This window comes from Paroedura picta, chromosome 2, assembly GCF_049243985.1.
Source record: "Paroedura picta isolate Pp20150507F chromosome 2, Ppicta_v3.0, whole genome shotgun sequence".
NCBI lineage: Eukaryota > Metazoa > Chordata > Lepidosauria > Squamata > Gekkonidae > Paroedura > Paroedura picta.
Genome location: NC_135370.1, coordinates 176376171 through 176397106, shown reverse-complemented (window position 1 = coordinate 176397106; position 20936 = coordinate 176376171). Strand labels below are relative to the sequence as shown.

The window sequence follows — 20936 nt, the reverse complement described above, 5'->3', positions numbered from 1 at the left end:
TCGTTGTCGTCGTTCCCAGTAAAGTCAGTCACAAGCTGAAGCGGCATCTGGCAGACGCACTCCCTGGCCTTGCAGTCTTAACTAAAATAGAGCTTGGCACATCATGCGACTTGGCCAGGACATCTCTGCATGTCTCGTTTGCTCGTAGAGAGCAAACCGTGGGGCCTGCGTGCCTTCCGTTCCTGCATCTGCAACAATTCGCTGACAAATGAGTTAACGCAGGCTTTCTCCGCCAGGGTTTCGTGAAATTCTGCGGTTTCCTGGTGGCCCTGGAAGGGTGTCCCAATTGTGTGGGAGTTAATTGATTTATTTTACTTATTTATTTTCCTGAATTTCTACACCGCCCTCCCACAAGAATCAGGGCAGTTTACATAAAACGTCGTGGGTATGCATCCTAATCACAGTAACAGTAAAGATAACAGTGGTTCGGAAACTGAACAGAATATTATAACAGTTTGACATTGTAACAACTTTTAACATGAACCCCTAGGGAGGTCAGTTTGGTTCAGGTCATGGAGGGGGATTTCTGGGGGACCAGGAGATGTGGTTGGGTCGGCCAGCCTCAACCTGGGCCTATTCTGCACTCACTAGATAATGCACTTCCAATGCACTTTAGAAGTAGACTTTCCTGTTCTGCACAGGAAGATCCAGCTGCCAAAGCACATTGAAAGTGCATTATCCTATGTGTGCGGAATGGGCCCAGGTTGGAGAAGCTCCCTTTTACAGGCCTTACGGAATTGTGGAAGTTGAGCAAGTTCAGCAATATGTGTGTGTGTGTGTGTGTGTGTGTGTGTGTGTGTGTGTGTGTGTGTGTTAAACATTTATTTAGTAATATGATCCACCCCTTCCCAAATGACCAGTGATGTGCCTTGAGGGGGTGGGAAGGGTAGGGGCCCCGGGTGGACGTGTCCACAGCTCAGCTTCCCAACCCTATTCTGCATGATTGTGCCACTTCTGGGGTTTCTCAAAGGCTGAAGGATGCGTCAGGGGTTTCTCAATGGTAAGAAAGTTGAGAAAGGCTGGGTTAGATTAACACACTGGAACCATGTTGATAAATTCATGGGACAATCCAACACCCAGCATGGTGTCGTGGTTAAGAGTGGCACCTTCTAATTTGGCGAGCCAGGTGTGATGCCCTGCTCCTCCACATGCAGCCGGCTGGGTGACTTCAGTGGGGTAGAATGCCATCGAGTCTGCCTTCCAAAGCAGCCAATTTGTGTAGGTCAGGGATTCCCAACCAGGGGGCCGTAAACCCCTAGGGGTCTGCAGGAGCTCAAGAGGGAGTTATTGGCCTTTCCCCTCCTGCCTTAATGGACTCAGCCACAAGCTAAGTAACCAGCCACTTCAATTGCTCCCCCTCTCCTTCCACTCCGAACATGAGTGAGTCGCCTCATCGTTTCTGTGCCTGGGAGGAGGTGGAGTCTCCAGTCCTCCTCAAGCCTGCCAATTAATGAAGGCGGTGATGTCACTTCCAGGGACATGACACTTCTGAGGGCAAGGCAGAGAGGTGTGGCCAGCTGACATCACTTCCAGGGTGCCTCGAAGCCTGAAAAATTATTTCAAGGGCTCCTCCATAGTCAAAAGGTTGGACAAGGGTACTCTAGGTGAACTGACCACTAGTCAGTTGTTATAGTGGGAGAGCTCCAGCCTCCACCTGGAGATTGGCAACCCTATGGTGTTGGCACCCCCAAGGAGAGGAGAACATTGTCTGCTGCTTTAAGTCCCCTCCTGGGGAGAAATGGCCAAGCAATGAAAAGGAACATTAACACAGCCACTAAAAACCTTTAGCACCGCAATTTTCTTGGGCGTGTTCTAGAACCAGCAACCGTCATGTGATCTAAGGGAAAGTCCTCAAACTGCCGATTCCCTATCATTCTTCATTGTAAGGGTCCATCTCTAAATTACACATCCTCTCCGGACAAGGGGCACCGGTGAAGGAGTCTAATTAACAGATGCTGCCAGGCACGCAGCGCATGCAAATTAAGTTGGCTTTTGAATCATGTGTGGCTTGTCCGTCATGACCCTGTGAGGTACGTGGTGATCACAGCGATCGATTAGGTCAGCACAGACCAGAGGCACCTCCAACCGTGCACCTGCAAAGTTATGCAAAATAGTCCTTTGTTCCAGCTGTGAACCTTTGGAGGAGAAAAGAGCAAGAGTCCAAGGTGTAAACTGCACGGAGCTTTTATTCCAACCCCAGATTGATTTAGTCCCTGCCCTCTACACAGAATGCAATTTCCGTTTGGATTTGGGGCGATTTAAATTTTCCTTCTGCAGCAAGAAGGATTGATCCGGATTGACCCTACCTTTATTGTGCGATATCTTGGAGTGCTTTTAATGCTCAATATCTGGACTGGGAAACCAAGCTCCATGGTAGAGAACCTCTGATAGGCCACACCTATGTCATGTGACAAACTTGCCTTAAAGGAGAAGCCCCTAATTTCTCTCAACTTCTGTCAGTCCTGGATTTTTCCTCCCTCCTCTGCCTTTTTCGACCTTTTCCCCCGCGCCCCCCCCCAAGAAAAGAAAGAGGCTCTCTGCCTGGCTCCTCTCCCCCCCTTCAAGAAAAGAAAGAGGCTTGCCCCCCCCTTCTGAACTCCCCTAACCACGTGCAGAAGACTTTCCTGTTTCAATTGGGGTAGGGGGCAGAGAGGAAGACCTGAGTTCAAAGCGATCTGAATTCAACAGGATTGACAATGGAATAAAGAAAGTAAGTGCAGACTCTGCCCAAGAGTATCTTCAGTAGTAACCAAATTTGTGGCTGGGATGCAGCTTTTGTGAGGCACAGTTCTTCTTCAGATCGCCGTCTTGGGCGGTGGAACCAAGTGGAACCAAGTTTGACTCCAGAGGGACCTTGAAGAACAATCATGTTTTATTCAAGGTTTAAGCTTTCATGTGCACAGCGACCCAGCTGAATCTATCTTCATGGAAGGCACCACATTATAGAATCCTAGAATCATGGAGTTGGAAGGGACCTCTTGGGTCATCTAGTCCAACCCCCTGCACTGTGCTGGACACAACCCTATTGTTCATACACTGTAACTGTAGGATACATGGAATGGAACTCCATCTTTAATGTGCTTGCACATGAACTCTTCTACCTGGAATTAAATTTTGGTGGTCTTAAAGGTGTCGCTGGACTCAAAGCTAGAATGGGAGGCCATATGAAATCACTCCATTCTCCAAAGATATAAGGACAGGTGGATTCGCATGCAGAGATGACTCATGACTCATGAGAACTCCTCCCCTGCCACAAATTCTGTTAGTCTTTCAGGTGCTCCTGAATTCTGACTCTTTTCTCCTGCTACAGACAGACTAACAGGGCTACCCGTCTTGGAAGTGAGCCGTGACTCACAAAAGCTCCTCCCCTGCCACAAATTCTGTTAGTCTTTCAAGTGCTCCTGGATTCTGGCTCTTTTCTCCTGCTACAGACAGACTAACAGGGCTACCCGTCTTGGAAGTGAGCCATGACTCACGAAAGCTCCTCCCCTGCCACAAATTCTGTTAGTCTTTCAAGTGCTCCTGGATTCTGGCTCTTTTCTCCTGCTACAGACAGACTAACAGGGCTACCCGTCTTGGAAGTGAGCCATGACTCACGAAAGCTCCTCCCCTGCCACAAATTCTGTTAGTCTTTCAAGTGCTCCTGGATTCTGGCTCTTTTCTCCTGCTACAGACAGACTAACAGGGCTATCCGTCTTGGAAGTGAGCCGTGACTCACGAAAGCTCCTCCCCTGCCACAAATTCTGTTAGTCTTTCAAGTGCTCCTGGATTCTGGCTCTTTTCTCCTGCTACAGACAGACTAACAGGACTACCCGTCTTGGAAGTGAGCCGTGACTCACGAAAGCTCCTCCCCTGCCACAAATTCTGTTAGTCTTTCAAGTGCTCCTGGATTCTGGCTCTTTTCTCCTGCTACAGACAGACTAACACGGCGACCCATCTTGGTAATGAGCCAAGCTTCTCCCCTGCCACAAATTCTGCTGGTCTTTCAGGTGTTCCAGGACTCTGGCTCTTTTCTCCTGCTACAGACAGACTAACAGGGCCACCCATCTTGGTAATGAGCCAAGCTTCTCCCCTGCCACAAATTCTGCTGGTCTTTCAGGTGTTCCAGGACTCTGGCTCTTTTCTCCTGCTACAGACAGACTAACAGGGCGACCCGTCTTGGAAGGGAGCCGTGACTCCTGAGAGCTCCTCCCCTGCCCCAAATGTTGTTAGTCCTTATGGTGCTATTTCACTTTTGCTCTTTCCTATTGAGACAGACAGACTAACACGGCTGTCCATCTTGAACCATCCTGGGAAAGGGGGCCTTTGTGTAATTTTTCAACGCACGGAATAAAGGAGTGTTTGGATTTTATTTTATTTTATTGCAATTGTTGCATAAACAAATCTAAACATGGCATAAGAAGCTGCCGTAGAGCAATAACAAAAGAGTATGTAAAGGGGAGATGCAACCAGGACCCATCATGAGTGATGCAACCTGGCTTGGTAAGGTGGTGAAGAGTGGCAGCCTCTAATCTGGAGAACCAAGTTCGATTCCCCAGTCCTCCTCCACAGGCAGCAAGCTGGGTGACCTTGGGCCATTCTCAGTTGGTTCTTATATGCCGCTTTTCTCTACCTGAAAGAGTCTCTACCTGAAAGAGTGGCTTACAATCACCTTTCCTTTCCTTTCCCCACAACAGACACCCTGTGAGGTAGGAGAGGCTGAGGGAGCCCTGATATTACTGCTCAGTAAGATCGGCTTTATCAGTGCTGTGACTGGCCCAAGGCCATTCCGCTGGCTACATGTGGGAGAGCGGGGAATCAAACCCAGCTTGCCAGATCAGAAGTCGGCACTCTTAACCACTACACCAAGCTGGTAGCAATGGATGGAGGAGAGGGCCCATGAAATCATAGAATCATAGAATCACAGAATCATAGAATCCTAGAGTTGGAAGGGGCCATACAGGCCATCTAGTCCAACCCCCTGCTCAACGCAGGATCAGCCCTAAACATCCTAAAGCATCCAAGAAAAGTGTGCATCCAACCTGTGCTTGAAGACTGCCAGTGAGGGGGAGCTCACCACCTCCTTAGGCAGCCTATTCCACTGCTGAACTACTCTGACTGTGAAATTTTTTTCCTGATATCTAGCCTATATCGTTGTACTTTAAGTTTAAACCCATTACTGCGTGTCCTCTCCTCTGCAGCCAACAGAAACAGCATCCTGCCCTCCTCCAAGTGACAACCTTTCAAATACTTAAAGAGGGCTATCATGTCCCCTCTCAACCTCCTTTTCTCCAGGCTGAACATTCCCAAGTCCCTCAACCTATCTTCATAGGGCTTGGTCCCTTGGCCCCAGATCATCCTCGTCGCTCTCCTCTGTACCCTTTCAATTTTATCCACGTCCTTCTTGAAGTGAGGCCTCCAGAACTGCACACAGTACTCCAGGTACTCTGGTGTCATTATCTATCACATAGAACCATAGAATAATAGAGTTGGAAGGAACCTCCTGGGTCATCTAGTCCAACCCCCTGCACATTCACGTCCCAATCGCTCATCTACTTTAACCTGCCACCCCCTTGAACCTTCACAGAATCAGCCTCTCCATCAGATGGCTCTCCAGCCTCTGCTTAAAGATCTCCAAAGATGGAGAACCCACCACCTCCCGAGGAAGTCTGTTCCACTGAGGAACTGCTCTAACTGTCAGGAACTTCTTCCGGATGTTTAGATGGAATTTCTTTTGAATTAATTTAATCCCATTGATTCTGGTCCGTCCCTCTGGGGCAAGAGAGAACAACTCTGCTCCATCCTCTACATGGCAGCCTTTTAAATACTTGAAGATGGCTATCAGATCCCCTCTCAGTCGCCTCCTCTCCAGGCTAAACAGACCAAGCTCCCCCAGCCTTTCCTCATACATCTTGATCTCCAAACCCCTCACCATCTTTGTTGCTCTTCTCTGGACATGCTCCAGTTTGTCATCATCCCTCTTCAGCTGGGGTGCCCAAAACTGAATACTCAAAGTGAGGCTGAGCTAGATCAGAACTAGAGCATATATCTCTGCAGCAGATACCAAGCAGAGAATCCGTGTGCATGCGAACAAAGAAACACAAGGTTGTCTTGACAAGGTTAGTTATTAAAACTTTGCCAAAGCTTCCTTTTAGCGACACAGAGAAAAGATCTGCTGGAAGACAACTTTTTCATGCCCGGCTCTTGAAGCTCTTCTGCCAGGTCCTTTCGCAAGAGGTGGTCCCCTCTTCAGAAGAACCACAAACGAGGGGCAGGATCCCAGGAGCAGGCTGGTGTCGCCAGACATCAGAGAGACGGCTTTTAAGAAAGAGACATCAAAGCAGATTCTCTCTTTCCCCCCACTGAGACAAGGAAGCTGTCGTTCAAAGAATCAGCGGGATGCTTTCATCAGACGGATGCTCCGATTCCCCAGAAGTGAGAGTGCCATTGTTGTTTCGGCCTGTCTGCTGACGTTTTCTGCTCTCGGTCTTTCCTGACGTCTCCATTTCCCCTGGGATAGATTCAAATGGGTAGCCGGGTTGGTCTGAAGTAGCACAATAAAATCAGAGTCCAGGAGCACCTTGAAGACCAACAAAGATTTATTCAAGGCGTGAGCTTTCGAGTGCAAGCACTCGAAAGCTCACGCCTTGAATAAATCTTTGTTGGTCTTCAAGGTGCTACTGGATTCTGATTTTATTGTTCCATTTCCCCTGGATACAGCACTGGTCAGACCACACCTGGAGTACTGTGTGCAGTTCTGGAGGCCTCACTTCAAGAAGGACGTAGATAAAATTGAAAGGGTACAGAGGAGAGCGACGAAGATGATCTGGGGCCAAGGGACCAAGCCCTATGAAGATAGGTTGAGGGACTTGGGAATGTTCAGCCTGGAGAAAAGGAGGTTGAAAAGGGACATGATAGCCCTCTAAGTATTTGAAAGGTTGTCATTTGGAGGAGGGCAGGATGCTTTTCCCATTGGCTGCATAGGAAAGGACATGCAGTAATGGGTTTAAACTACAACGATATAGGGTAGATATCAGGGGGGAAAAATTCACAGAGTAGTTCAGCAGTGGAATAGGCTGCCTAAGGACGTGGTGAGCTCCCCCTCACTGGCAGTCTTCAAGCAAAGGTTGGATACACACTTTTCTTGGATGCTTTAGGATGCTTAGGGCTGATCGTGCGTTGAGCAGGGGGTTGGACTAGATGACCTGTATGGCCCCTTCCAACTCTATGATTCTGTGATTCTATGGCCTATATGGCCCCTTCCAACTCTATGATTCTGTGATTCTATGGCCTGTATGGCCCCTTCCAACTCTATGGTTCTGTGATTCTATGGCCTGTATGGCCCCTTCCAACTCTATGGTTCTGTGATTCTATGGCCTGTATGGCCCCTTCCAACTCTATGGTTCTGTGATTCTATGGCCTGTGTGGCCCCTTCCAACTTTATGGTTCTGTGATTCTATGATCTGCCCAGGATATGGAGCAGCGCAGGGCAAGAGGTGCAGGGATGCCAAAAAGACATCCGAGGCTCTTGTTCGACTGCCGTCACAGACACTTCCCTGCTGGAGTTGCTTGAACACACACCTCCTTTTAAAGTTTTATTAGATGTTTTTAATACAGAAAGATAAAAGCGCAGAAAATAGAAAGAATGAAAGCCAAAGAATAGATAGGATAAATCCATCACAGCAAGCTCTCGCCTTTCCAGGCAGCTAAGACGTAAGCAATGACTGGATCACTCAAATTCAGCCAATTATAACAGGATTGCTTACTTACATTAAAATTATTTTCACGTTATTTTCTTTAGTCTTGAAGCTTTAAAACCAGAAGTCATCAAGTCTTTTTTTTTTTCAATTTCATGCAAGGAGAAGAGCTAGGCTTTTTAGACCCCGCTTTTGACTACCCGAAGGAGTCCCAACGAGGCTTACGATCGCCTTCCTTTCCTCTCCCCACAACAGACACCCTGAGAGGTCAGTGGGGTTGAGAGAGCTCTGCGAGAACTGCTCTGAGAGATTTTCCAGAATGGAGGAACGGACCGGGAGGAGGGAGAGAGGGAGGAGGGCAACAAAGAAAGGGGCATGCAGAAATGACTCAAAATGGCGGTTGCAGGGGAAAAACCCAAAGGCATGCATTTCCCCCTTGGGCAGGCCCAAATTAGATTCCCCCTTGACAGGTGCAATCGCTGTCACTGGGAATTTTCAAAATGCATGGTAAGTCTGAGGGTGATTCATGATAGCTCTTGGGAAGGCGGGTTTTAATGTGGAAATTGGCGGATCAGCCGGCCCTTTAAATATGCAAATCCAAACAATATCACTAGTGCAGAAATGGTCAAGGAGAGAGAGCACCTCAGCTCCCTTAGAGTGATGTGGCGCCCCCTAATGTCCAGGCATGCTGATTCGCTCACTGCACCCTCTCAAGGATTTACACAGCTTCCTTTTCCATCCTCTGCCCTTTTCGTTTGAACCGAGTGCTCCAAATAGCCGTGACTTTTCAGGGCCCTGTCTGTCCTCCTCAGACGTTTAGAGAGGGAGGCCTTTCCCCCACTGGCCAGGCCTACCTGGTGAATTCCCAAAAGGTCGTAGTCTGAAAGTAACCTTGCCCTTTTGCTGCTTGCACCATCCTTGATCTTTACAGCTAGAAAGAGGGATGGATTTTTTTTTTAAATGACTCCCCGTGAAGTCGATGATTTTAGCAAGCACTTGGCGTTATCGTCTTGCAGCCCTTGTGATAACCCAGGACGTAGCATGAACGTGTAAAGATCTACAGATCAGAGTTCAGAAACGTCTCGTCCCCTAAGACTCCGCTTGCGATATTACCCTTGGAAGAGCTGAGAAAAACGTGCCCCCGTCACATCCATCCACCCTTCCCCTGCCCGCCTGAGATGGAGGACGCCAGCGAGAGATGAAGGCAGGGTGATAATTCTTCAAGCTTGCTGCAGTTTCGGCTGTCGCGTGACTGTGAGTCAGCGGAGAGGGAACGATTTCGGGCAGTTTCGATGCATGAGAGGGAAGGAGCCGGGGAGCCAGGGGCAGGCGAAAATGCATACGTGGTGATTTTTGAGCTGGAGAGGTGCTGTCGATTGGTTGAGAACAATGAATGGATGGATGGATGGATGGAGGGAGGGAGGGAGGGAGGGAGGGAGGGAGGGATGGGGAGGGAGGGAGGGAGGGAGGGAGGGATGGATGGGGAGGGAGGGAGGGAGGGAGGGATGGATGGATGGATGGGGAGGGAGGGAGGGAGGGAGGGATGGATGGATGGATAGATGGATAGATGGATAGATGGATAGATGGATAGATGGATAGATGGATAGATGGATAGATGGATAGATGGATAGATGGATAGATAGGGAGGGAGGGAGGGAGGGAGGGAGGGAGGGATGGATGGATGGATGGATGGATGGATGGATGGATGGATAGATGGATAGATGGATAGATGGATAGATGGATAGATGGATAGATGGATAGATGGATAGGGAGGGAGGGAGGGAGGGAGGGAGGGAGGGAGGGATAGATGGATAGATGGATAGGGAGGGAGGGAGGGAGGGAGGGAGGGAGGGATGGAGGGATGGATGGATGGATGGATGGATGGATGGATGGATGGATGGATGGATGGATAGATAGATAGATAGATAGATAGATAGATAGATAGATAGATAGATAGATAGATAGATAGATAGATAGATAGATAGATAGATAGATAGATAGATAGATAGATAGATAGATAGATAGATAGATAGATAGATAGATAGATAGATAGAGAGATAGAGAGATAGAGAGATAGAGAGAGAGGGAGGGAGGGAGGGAGGGAGGGAGGGAGGGATGGATGGATGGATGGATGGATGGATGGATGGATGGATGGATGGATGGATGGATGGATGGATGGATGGATTAATGAATGAAGGGTTAGGGCAAGGGTGAGAGTCAGACTCAGGGCTACCTGGTTTTATTTTCCTTTATTTACAATATCTTATACATACATCCCTTTCTCACTGGGATCCAAGGCAGATTACACTGAGTGGCTCAATACAATTGATAGGATGGGGGAGGCAATAAACAGTCTTTAAGTCAGCTGTGGGTACATGGTGTCAGCCCTGGGACTGAACAGGGTCCTTCTTCCTAGTGTAACTCCGCCAGTGAGACTGTGAATCAGATATACACTTGCAAATATTCCACAGGGAACTCCAGGCCCTGTCCAGGCAGGGGCTGCAGTAATATCAGAGCTTTCTCAGCGTCACCCACCTCACAGGGTGTCTGTTTTGGGGAGAGGAAAGGGAAGACGATTGTAAGCTGTTTTGAGACTCCTTCAGGTAGAGAAAAGAGGCATATAAGAACCAACTCTTCTTCTTAGCTCTCCCCCATCTCCTGTTAAGGATTCACAAGTGCATAGCCCCAGACCCAGTCTCCCTTATTCAAGAAATTGAGAAGCCACGAGGAAAAAATGGTCTCCATAGGGACATTCTAGGAATTTCCCTTAGTCTCAATGGCCTTTACCATAGAGTTAAGAGGAAATTCCTAGAGCTGAGCATCATCTGGAAGTGACATCATATCCTCCCCAAACTCTACCCAAACTCTACCCTTTCAGGCACCACCCACAAGGTTTTCTGGGATTAGCCAAGGTGGTGTTGGGGACCTCCCTGGTAGCAGTGGAGCCAACAGAGGCTCCTTTCATCCATTTCAGGTAAGAAAAACCATGTAAGGGAAGGGTTGAGCAACCTGTCCCTCTGTGCCATTGCCTGATTATATACTAGCTTCAAAGCCCGTTCCTAAGAATAGGCCTTGAAAGGGCTCCATCCCCTGGCCCCCAGCCAGGCAGTTTAAGGTGGCTTTGGGCTGCAGCTCGCAGCCCAATCAAGTGGGGTGGGTGGGGCTGGGCAGCTTGTTAGCAGGGCCTGGACAGAGCTCCTTAGCAGGCAGTCAGCAGGCTGAGAGGCCCTCGTCAGCAGGCCCAGCCTAGCAGGCCAAGAGGCCCTCAGCAGGCCCTGCACCTCTCCCCTTACTTGCTGCTGGCTCCAGGCACTGAGGCGTCTGAGAACAAAGAGGCTAGAGTCCAGGAACGGAGGGTGGGAGCTGCAAGGGCAAGGCCAATCAGGGCAAAGCTGGCTGCACCCTGATTGGTCCTATTCCAACTTGGACAGCCAGACACATCCTACCCCATAGGCTGTTTCACAAATATATAGAGGAACAACAATGGATAAGGATTCCTGTTAGTGGCAGATATTTTTCATTGATCAGTTAGACCAGGGTTGGGAGTGTCCTGCATCATGAAGGGGGTTGGACTAGATGACCCAGGAGGCCCCTTCCGACTGTATCATTCTATGATTCTAAGGCAACAGGAGCAGGGGGGATATTAACCCTCATCGATGGGGGGAGGGACTAGGACCCCTTTTCAAATAAAATAGCCTCATACCCTTGACTCGCTGGTGTGGACTTCACATTTTGCACCGATCTACCTTGGAATTAAGATCCCACAAGCCTGGGAAATATTTTCTCAGCATGCAACTCCCAGCTGGTGTCTGAATAAAAATCAGCTGCGAATCAGCCCCGAGGGAGAAAGGCAGCCAAACCATCCTGTCCATCCCGTCTCTTCTGCAGACAGCCCTGCAAGGCGTGTGGGCCGCATTGGGTGGGCATGACAGGTCGCCGTGCCCACCCCAAGCGAGGGGGCATGGATTCCCCGCAGAACGATTTTAGTTGCCTGCTGAGAACTAAAGTCTGGACGGAAACCAGAAATACACGGCCCAGGAGACTTTCGGAGCGCTCCCCGGCACAGCAGCTATTAATAGCTGCCGTCTCTCGGCTTTCAGCAACTCGCTGGCAAAATTTAAACGAATGGGGGAAATCAAACCTTTATCAAGAAAAGCTTACGGACGATGTGACTCCTGATTAGTTGCATAATGCCTGTCTAATAAAGGCGCTGGGAGGGAAGGAGAGGAAGGTTTTATGAGACCATTAAAAGTATCTTGGGAACCAGGTTGAAAGCATCGGATTAGAAAAGGGAGATGAATTGTCCTCTTTTGGAGCGCTCCAGTTAGAGTTCAGAGCTGGGCTGGCTTGTCCATACGGGAGTGATGGATGGGTCCCTGCTCCTTGTGCAAGAAGAAGAAGAAGAAGAAGAGTTGGCTCTTATATGCCACTTTTCCCTACCCGAAGGAGGCTCAAAGCGGCCTACAATAACCTTCCCTTTCCTCTCCCCACAATAGACACCCTGTGAGGTGGGTGAGGCTGCGAGAGCCCTGATATCACTGCTCGGTCAGAACAGCTTTCTCAGAGCCGTGGCGAGCCCAAGGTCACCCAGCTGGCTGCATTTAGGAGAGTGCAGAATTGAACCCGGCATGCCAGATTAGAAGTCCGCACTCCTAACCACTAGACCAAGCCATCTTATCCTCTTTGGGAGTGTCAGTGTAGAATTTATATCCTGCGGGAACTGCACTGGTAGAGTGATGTCTATTCCCAAAACATACCGGGGGACATGACCATGGGAGCTCACTCCTGGTTTATTTATTTTCATGAAGAAGGAGAGAAGAGCTGGGTTTTTGTACTCCTCTTTTTACTCCCCAAAGGAGTCCCAGAGCAGCTTACCCTGTGAAGTAGGTGGGGGCTGAGAGAGCTCTGAGAGAACTGGTCGGTGAGAGCAGCTCTATCAGGACTGTGGCTAGCCCAAGGTTCCCCAGCTGGCTGCATGTGGAGGAAGACTGGGGAATGAAACCTAGATCTCTGCCACTCTCAACAACTATACCATGCTGGAAGTTGAATTCCATGGCATCGGACTCTGCTGCGGTCCAAACTCCATCCTCTCCAGGCTCCCCCCCCCCAAAAAAAAATATTTCCCCAGCCAGAACTGGCAACCCTACCAAATCCCATTTCAGAGGCCAGCCACAGAGGAAAACATGATATAAAGTACTTGGGAGGGGGACAATTGTAGAGCGAAAGCAGAAGAAAAGCCCCAGAATTCTACCTTTGCAAGTTTTCTTCTTGTGGAATTTTGGGACAGTTGGTGCAGAATTTTATTGTGATTGCTATTGTTTTGTTCCAGAGGAACTGGCTGGCCCCTGTGTGAGACAGGAGGCTGGAATGGATGGACCCCTGATCTGATCCAGCAGGGCTCTTCTGAGGTTCTTAGGAAGACCACAGCCTCTCTGCCCTGTTGCTGGCCCTCCAGAGGAACTGGTTGGCCCCTGTGTGAGGCAGGAGGCTGGACTGGATGGACCCCTGGTCTGATCCAGCAGGGCTCTCCTGATGTCCTTAGGAAGGCCTCGGCCTCTCTGCCCTGTTGTTGGCCCTCCAGAGGAACTGGCTGGCCCCTGTGTGAGACAGGAGGCTAGACTGGAGGGACCCCTGGTCTGACCCAGCCGGGCTCTTCTGCTGTCCTTAGGAAGGCCTTGGCCTCTCTGCCCTGTTGTTGGCCCTCCAGAGGAACTGGTTGGCCCCTGTGTGAGGCAGGAGGCTGGACTGGATGGACCCCGGGTCTGACCCAGCCGGGCTCTTCTGCTGTCCTTAGGAAGGCCTCGGCCTCTCTGCCCTGTTGTTGGCCCTCCAGAGGAACTGGCTGGCCCCTGTGTGAGACAGGAGGCTAGACTGGAGGGACCCCTGGTCTGACCCAGCAGGGCTCTCCTGATGTCCTTAGGAAGGCCTCGGCCTCTCTGCCCTGTTGCTGGCCCTGGATTCAGATGGTCTCACACTCAGTGTTCGTGGTGAGACACACCCCACAGTCGCACCGGATGGCCTTGGGATACGTGTAGAAAGGATCGACGCCAGCTGCGCAGTGAGGCAGTTTCACAATTACCAGCCTGGTCTCGTTGTACGTGCAGACCTGATGGTGGGCTTCGATGTACGGAGGATCCAGCACTGGTTTCTGCCCATGAGAGAGGAAAGAGAGAGAAGTTGGCATAAGACTGGGGATGGACATTGGTCATTCATCTCTCTTCATAAATAGGGATGCCCACCTCCAGGTGGGAGCTCGGGAATCCCCCAGAATTACAGCTCTTCTCCAGGCAGCAGAGATCCGTTCCTCTGGAGAAAATGGCCACTTTGGTGTGGAGGTTAAGAGCCTCTAATCTGGAGAGCCGGGTTTGATTCCCCGTTCTCCCACATGCAGCCAGCTGGGTGACCTTGGGCCAGTCACAGTTCTCTCAGAGCTCTCTCCCCTACCTCACAGGGTGTCTGTTGTGGAGAGAGGAAAGGGAAGGTGATTATAAGCCGCTTTGAGATTCCTTTGGGGAGTGAAAAGCGGGATATAAAAAACAGCTTTTCTTCATCTAAATAAAATAGATAAATCAGGAGTGGGACCCCGTGATTTGTGGGAAGTGGAGGTCCCTCTACCACTCAAGGTCCTATAGGATATAAGTTCTACATTTACGCTGGCTGATGCAGACAGAAGGTCCAAAAGACAGCTCTTCTTCCTGTGTATGGCAAAATATAACGCATTGAAGCCCCTCCCCTCCCCAAATCTCACCCACTCCTGGCTCCAACCTCAAAGGCTAATTTCTAACCCAGTTGTGGTCGTGGGGATCCCCTGGAATTATAGCTCATCTTCTGATGACAGAGATCAGCTGGCTGCTTTGGAGGGTGGACTCCATAGCATTAGCCTCCACTGAGGCCCCTTCCCGTCCTAAATCCCACCCACGTTGGATGGCTTGGACTCTGGCAGGGGCTCATGGTAAGTGTAGTCCAAGGACATAGGCTGCCTAAGTAGCTGGTGAGCTCCCCCTCACTGGCAGCCTTCAAGCAAAGGTTGGATACACACTTTTCTTGGATGCTTTAGGATGCTTTGGGCTGATCCTGCGTTGAGCAGGGGGTTGGACTAGATGGCCTGTATGGCCCCTTCCAACTCTATGATTCTATTATTCTATGGCCTGAATGGCCCCTTCCAACTCTATGATTCTATGTTTCTATGATTCTATGACATCTGGAGAGTTACAGTTTAGCCACCACTGTTCTAACCATTACACTGCACTGCTGTGGAATGAATGAATGAATGAATGAATGAATGAATGAATGAATGAATGAATGAATGAATGAATGAATGAAATTATTTTCACAGAATCACAGAATAATAGAGTTGGAAGGGGCCACACAGGCCATCTAGCCCAACCCCCTGCTCAACGCAGGATCAGCCAGTGTGGTGTAGTAGCTAAAGAGTGGCAGCTTTTAATCTGGAGAACTGGGTTTGATTGCCTACTCCTCCACATGCAGCCTTGGGCCAGTCATAGTTCTCTTAGAGCTCTTTCAGCCTCACCTGCCTCACAGAGTGTTTGTTGTGGGGAGAGGACGGGAAAAGGGGTTTGTTACCCATTTCGAGATTCCTTCGTGTAGTGAAAAGCAAGTAGGGATGCCAGTCCCCAGGTGAGACCTGGGGATCCCTTCGAATTATAGCTCATCTCCGGGGCCTAGTCTGCACACAATAGATAATGCACTTTCAATGTGCTTTGGCAGCTGGATTTTCCTGTGCAGAACAGGAAAATCCACTTCTAAAGTGCATTGAAAGTGCATTATCTATTGTGTGCAGACGAGGCCCAGGTTAGACAGATCAGTTCCTCTGGAGAAAATGGTTACTTTGGAGGATGGACAGCAAAGCACTATACAACACTGAGATCTCTCCCTGCCCGAAATCCCACCCACTCCTGGCTCCGTCCCCAACGATTCCACATATTTTCCAGCCCAGAGCTGGCAACCCTAAAAGTGGGATATAAAAAAAACAGTCCTTAAAAGCTTTGTAGAACACTTTCAGGATCTTGATTTTCCAGAGATTTACATGGTGGAAAAAATTAGCCAACGAAAGTTAAGGCATAGCTTTTCCCTTCACTTGGCACAAATCACAAAACGAAGTGGTTTCTGTTTTATCTCGGGGTGTCTCTGTCTTGTGTTCTAATCCCCTGAAATCCAGCAGGGGTTTCCCAGGCGTACGAAGGAAAATTAGGCTTGGAGAGAGTTTAAAATTAGTCGCGCTTTTGTTCTGCTCGACGTGTGCGAACTCGTTCAAACCCACCTGCCGCACAACAACCACAATCTGGAGCCTCCAAATTTAGAAACAAACAAGTTCTGGGGGGGCTGGAATAAAATGTATCCCTTCTAAATCCAGGGCTCTGTTTTAATCACCAAGGAATTCTGTCTCGTAGAGAAATAAAAGGACAGTCTCCCTCCCCTTAAGTGTTTAAATCCTAATAGGCTTTTGAAATTATATAATAGGAGCCTTACGTAAACGGTTAGAAACATTTCTGCCACAAAACGCTCCTGGCTTTTTTTTCTCATTCGAGGGAGAGAACCTGCCGTGCAGAATCGGCAAAGAGCAGACTGCCATTCACAGCCTGGACCAGATACTGGGTTGCAAAATTATGTCATCCGTATGTCTGCAGAAAACTGGCAGTGCAAAGTCTTGCCGGCGTGAGTTTTTACAGAGTCTATTGGACCCGTTCTTTAGCACACAAATATCTACTGCTAGATAATCTGAATGCAGCTCTCTCTTCTGTCTCTCAGGCAGGGATCCCCAACCGGGGGTCTGTGACCCCACGGGCGTCCACGGGAGTCCCAGAGGGGGTCCGGGGCCTTTCTCCTCTTAACTTAATGGAGGCTGTGAAGGGGGGGTGGCAGGTGACAGTGGATGAGAGATAGGATGGTGAGTGTCCTGCATAGTGCAGGGGGTTGGACTAGATGACCCAGGAGGTCCCTTCCAACTCTATGATTCTATGACTCAGCCACAAGCTAGGGAATTGGTCACCTCCATAGCTCCCCCTGCCCTCTCCCGTGAGTTCTCATGGCAGTGGTTCTCAACTTGAGGGTCGAGACCCCTTTGGGGGTCCAACAACCATTTCACAGGGGTCGCGGCAGGGCAAGCCAGGGGGGGGGCGCCACCCAAAAGCCTTGTGGGGTAGATCGAGATAGAGCATTTGTCTATCTGGAGCAGCGGAAAAGAGTGAGATTAGCACAGTGGGACAAGAGGCAGAGCTGAACTGAGAAACCCCGGAAAAAAACCATTTTATGTACAATCATGAACAATGGATCTTCACGCCATTGGTCCGTTTTGGTTTAATTTCTATGAAAGAACCCTTGCCTAATTTTATGGCTGGTGGTCACCACAACACGAGGAACTGTATCAAAGGGTCGAGGCATTAGGAAGGTTGAGAACCACTGTCTTGTGTTTTCTGGTCCTGGGAGGAGGCGGAGCCTACACACTATTCCCGCCTTCAGCTGCCTCCTGTCTCTCTCCCTCTCATTCTCCCTCCTTCCTGCCTGTTAACATGGGTGGTGATGTCACTTCTGGGGGCGTGGCAGGGAGGTGTGGCCAGGTGACTTCACTTCTGGGCCACCTCGAAGCCTGAAAAATTATTTCAGGGGCTCCTCCATGGTCCAAAGTTTGAAAAAGTCTGCTCTGAAGAGTTCAGGACATGGTTTCAAGTTCTGGGTTGGGAAATACCTGGAGATTTGGGTGGGGGTGAAGCTTGGGGAGGGGACGGTTTGTGGAGGGAAGGGGACTCAGTAGCATATAATGCCATAGAGTCCACCATCGTGGGCCTTGGTTTTTGGGAGAGCAATTGTAATAGTGGGGAATCTACAGGCCCCACCAGGAGGTGTCAGATCTGTCCTGTGAAATTCCTGGAGATTTGGGGCAACACCAGTGAAAGGGAGAATTTGGGGAGGGATTGCATGGGTAGAGGGAGAGTCTGCTCGCACCCTCTCCTGGCTCCACCCCCAAATCTCCATGGGTAGAGGGAGAGTCTGCTAGCACCCTCTCCTGGCTCCACCCCCAAAACTCCCATGGGTAGGGGGAGAGTCTGCTAGCACCCTCTCCTGGCTCCACCCCCAAAACTCCATGGGTAGAGGGAGAGTCTGCTAGCACCCTCTCCTGGCTCCACCCCCAAAACTCCCATGGGTAGAGGGAGAGTCTGCTCGCACCCTCTCCTGGCTCCACCCCCAAAACTCCCATGGGTAGGGGGAGAGTCTGCTCGCACCCTCTCCTGGCTCCACCCCCAAAACTCCCATGGGTAGGGGGAGAGTCTGCTAGCACCCTCTCCTGGCTCCACCCCCAAAACTCCATGATTAGAGGGAGAGTCTGCTCGCACCCTCTCCTGGCTCCACCCCCAAAACTCCATGATTAGAGGGAGAGTCTGCTCGCACCCTCTCCTGGCTCCACCCCCAAATCTCCTGGCTCCACCCCTGGAATTGCTCCACCCAGAGTGGGTAACCCTAGCCCTGACAATACTAAGATGATTCTCCTGATGTATCCTCACCTCCCAAGTCTCACATCGTCCCCAGCAGGCATCGGTGGTGATGCGCATCGGCCGGCATCCAGGTTTCTTGGCCAGGAAGGTGAACTCCCGGACGGCACAGCCGACGAAGGTCTTCAGGTTCACCTTGGAGGGCTTGGAAGCCGCAACGCAGACGGCCAGGCACAAGAGAGACAACGAGCGCAGCAGCGCCACCTGCTGGAAATTCATGCTGCGAAAGAAGCAAGAAAGCCGTGGGCACCCATTGGCTTCGGACTGAGTGGCAAAACTTAAAATCAGTTTTCCCAAAGAGTTCCGGAGTTTAACATTCCTAAACTTTTTTAAAAATTGAAATTTTGGTCCAACATTTTTGAAAAATTAAAGAAGAAGAGCTGGTTTATTTTTGCATTTTATTTATTTTATTATATTTATACATTGCTCTGCCTTGCAGCTCAGGGCGGTTTACGTTGGGACTTCCATGAAACAGTACAATATGATGAACATCTGGAATTAGAGTCATAGAATCATAGAACAATAGAGTTGGAAGGGATCTCCTGGGTCATCTAGTCCAACCCCCTGCCCTATGCAGGACACTCACCACCCTATCGCTCATCCATTGTAACCTGCCACCCCCTTGAACCTTCACAGAATCCGCCTCTCCGTCAGATGACTATCCAGCCTCTGTTTAAAAATCTCGAAAGATGGAGAACCCACCACCTCCCGAGGAAGCCTGTTCCACTGAGAAACCGCTCTGACTTTCAGGAACTTCTTCCGGAGGTCTAGACGGAATTTCTTCTGTATTAATTTCATCCCATCGGTTCTGGCATAGCAACCCTACCTCACAGGGGGGTTGCCATTGCTTGCCTCTGCAAGATGCCACATCAAGCCACATGGAATGGAAATCCATCTACCTCATGAAGGAACTTCCACAGGTAAGGACGGATATTGCCTGTTTTACAGACTGCAAAAACCTAGAGCATTACAGTCCACGGACCAAAATCCGGTCAGGGTCCCCGGTCCTAGAGAGGTGAGACTGGCCTCTACCAGCGACAGAGGTTTCTTCAGCCCTGGCCCTCACCCTGGCCTGGTGGAAGATTCTGCCAGCTGAGATCAGGGCCCTGCGGAACCTTGATCACTTCCGCAGGGCCTGCGGGACACAGCTGTTCCGCCAGGCCTACAGTCGAGGCCAGGAAGAGAAACCCCACCAACATCTCACCAGCTGGCCTCTCCTAAAGGATTTGGAAGAATCCAAAAATCCATCAAGACATGCATCAGTCCAAAAAAAAAGATATCCTTATTAACATTTAATATTAATATTTAATATTGGAGGGGTGAGTTTGGGACTGTGTTCAGGCAAACTGCGAATTTAAACTTTCGTGTGTTTAGAAATGAGGTTACAAAAATAAAGGTTATTAGAAGAAGAAGAAGAAGAAGAAGAAGAAGAAGAAGAAGAAGAAGAAGAAGAAGAAGAAGAAGAAGAATTGGTTCTTATATGCCGCTTTTCCCTGCCCAAAGGAGGCTCAAAGCGGCTTACAGTCGCCTTCCCTTTCCTCTCCCCACAACAGACACCCTGTGGGGTGGGTGAGGCTGAGAGAGCCCTGATATTCCTGAAGAAGAAGAAGAAGAAGAAGAAGAAGAAGAAGAAGAAGAAGAAGAAGAAGAAGAAGAAGAAGAAGAAGAAGAAGAAGAGCTGTGCAAACAAATGCTTCTCCCCCAGAATAAAACTCTTTGGGTCTTAGAGGTGCTACTAGACTCAGAAGTTTGTTCTTTCGCATGACCCTTGTTTCAGCAGTTCTTTGCAGGCTCCTTCCTGAACTCATTGCAAAGGAGACACAAAGAGAAAAGCCCTCTTACCTGCTGCGCCTGCCGTACCTCCCGTTGCAGTGCTGAGTGGCAGAGCGTGGTTTGCAGCCGCTTCTGGGCAGGATTTGCTCCTTACGGCTCTGCTCCCTGGCTGCCTCGTTGCTCCCATTTATAGACGGGGCCCCTGTCAGTCAAATGACAAGAGAGGCAGATCCTTCGCGGCAGCATAAAAGCCCTGCAAGGTCTAAAGCAAAGCTCCTCTCTCCCAAAATGTTTTTGAGGCTTCAGGGGTATTGTCTCCTGGAGCATCACCTGCATGTAATGAGAATGAAAGAATGGGCAGGCCACTTGGTCTCTCCCCCCCACCCCCCCCCAACCCACCCCTGCCTCACCTGCAGCCCTTTACAGCAAGGGTGTCCAAATGATGGCTCTCCAGAGGGCCATGGACTACAATTACCATGAGCCCCTGCTTGTTCCACTGAGAAACCTTTCTAACTGTCAGGAACTTCTTCAGGAGGTTTAGACGGAATTTAGAATCATAGAATCTTAGGGCCATTTCGCACGGCTTCAAAATAGCAGAATGGTTACTAATTGGAAACGCTACTAATTTGCCATAACCCACGACGTCGTAGACAATCTGCAACAATCCTGAAACCGACCCGCAAAAAGCGCTTCGTTGTAGCGCTTTCAGGGGAATCCAGAAAAGTGGATTCACCCTCCGGATAGCGATACACTCCTGCAACCAATCTGCAACAGTAGCGCTAAAGACCTGTGCGTTACCATTGTTGCTGGTTCTTCAAAGTCCCTCCCCCTGGCTCTCTCCTCCAAACTTCCGGCGAAGCGATCGCCATTTTTTTTTCTCCGAGCGAGCGGGGATAAACGCACCAGCGAGCCTCTTTCTGTTTAGAGGCTTCCCTGGCTTCAGTCCTTCACCTTTAGTCACTAAGCACAAACCACATAA

General features: G+C 49.8%; 1 protein-coding gene across 2 annotated transcripts; it reads right to left on the bottom strand.

Annotated features, from left to right (window-relative positions):
* Positions 1-13399: 13399 nt before the first annotated feature.
* Positions 13400-20228, bottom strand: GPHB5 (glycoprotein hormone subunit beta 5). 2 transcript variants are annotated; one of them, XM_077319024.1, is made up of 3 exons: positions 20027-20228; positions 18197-18404; positions 13400-13824 (listed from the first exon to the last, which is right to left on the bottom strand). In XM_077319024.1, exons 2-3 carry the CDS (start codon positions 18401-18403, stop codon positions 13636-13638), a joined length of 396 nt encoding a protein of 131 aa, XP_077175139.1. In that variant the 5' UTR covers position 18404; positions 20027-20228; the 3' UTR covers positions 13400-13635. The 2 variants fall into 2 exon arrangements, with proteins under 2 accessions (XP_077175139.1, XP_077175140.1); XM_077319025.1 differs by lacking the exon at positions 20027-20228 and having other exon boundaries at positions 18197-18462.
* Between the last annotated feature and the right edge of the window lie 708 nt (positions 20229-20936).

Excerpts from the sequence above, each read along its gene's own strand:
- GPHB5 (XM_077319024.1), bottom strand. The coding sequence starts at position 18,403 with ATGAATTTCCAGCAGGTGGCGCTGCTGCGCTCGTTGTCTCTCTTGTGC. Across the intron at positions 13,825-18,196 it reads GACGATGTGAGACTTGGGAG|AAACCAGTGCTGGATCCTCC; the intron begins GTGAGGATACAT and ends TCTCATGGGCAG.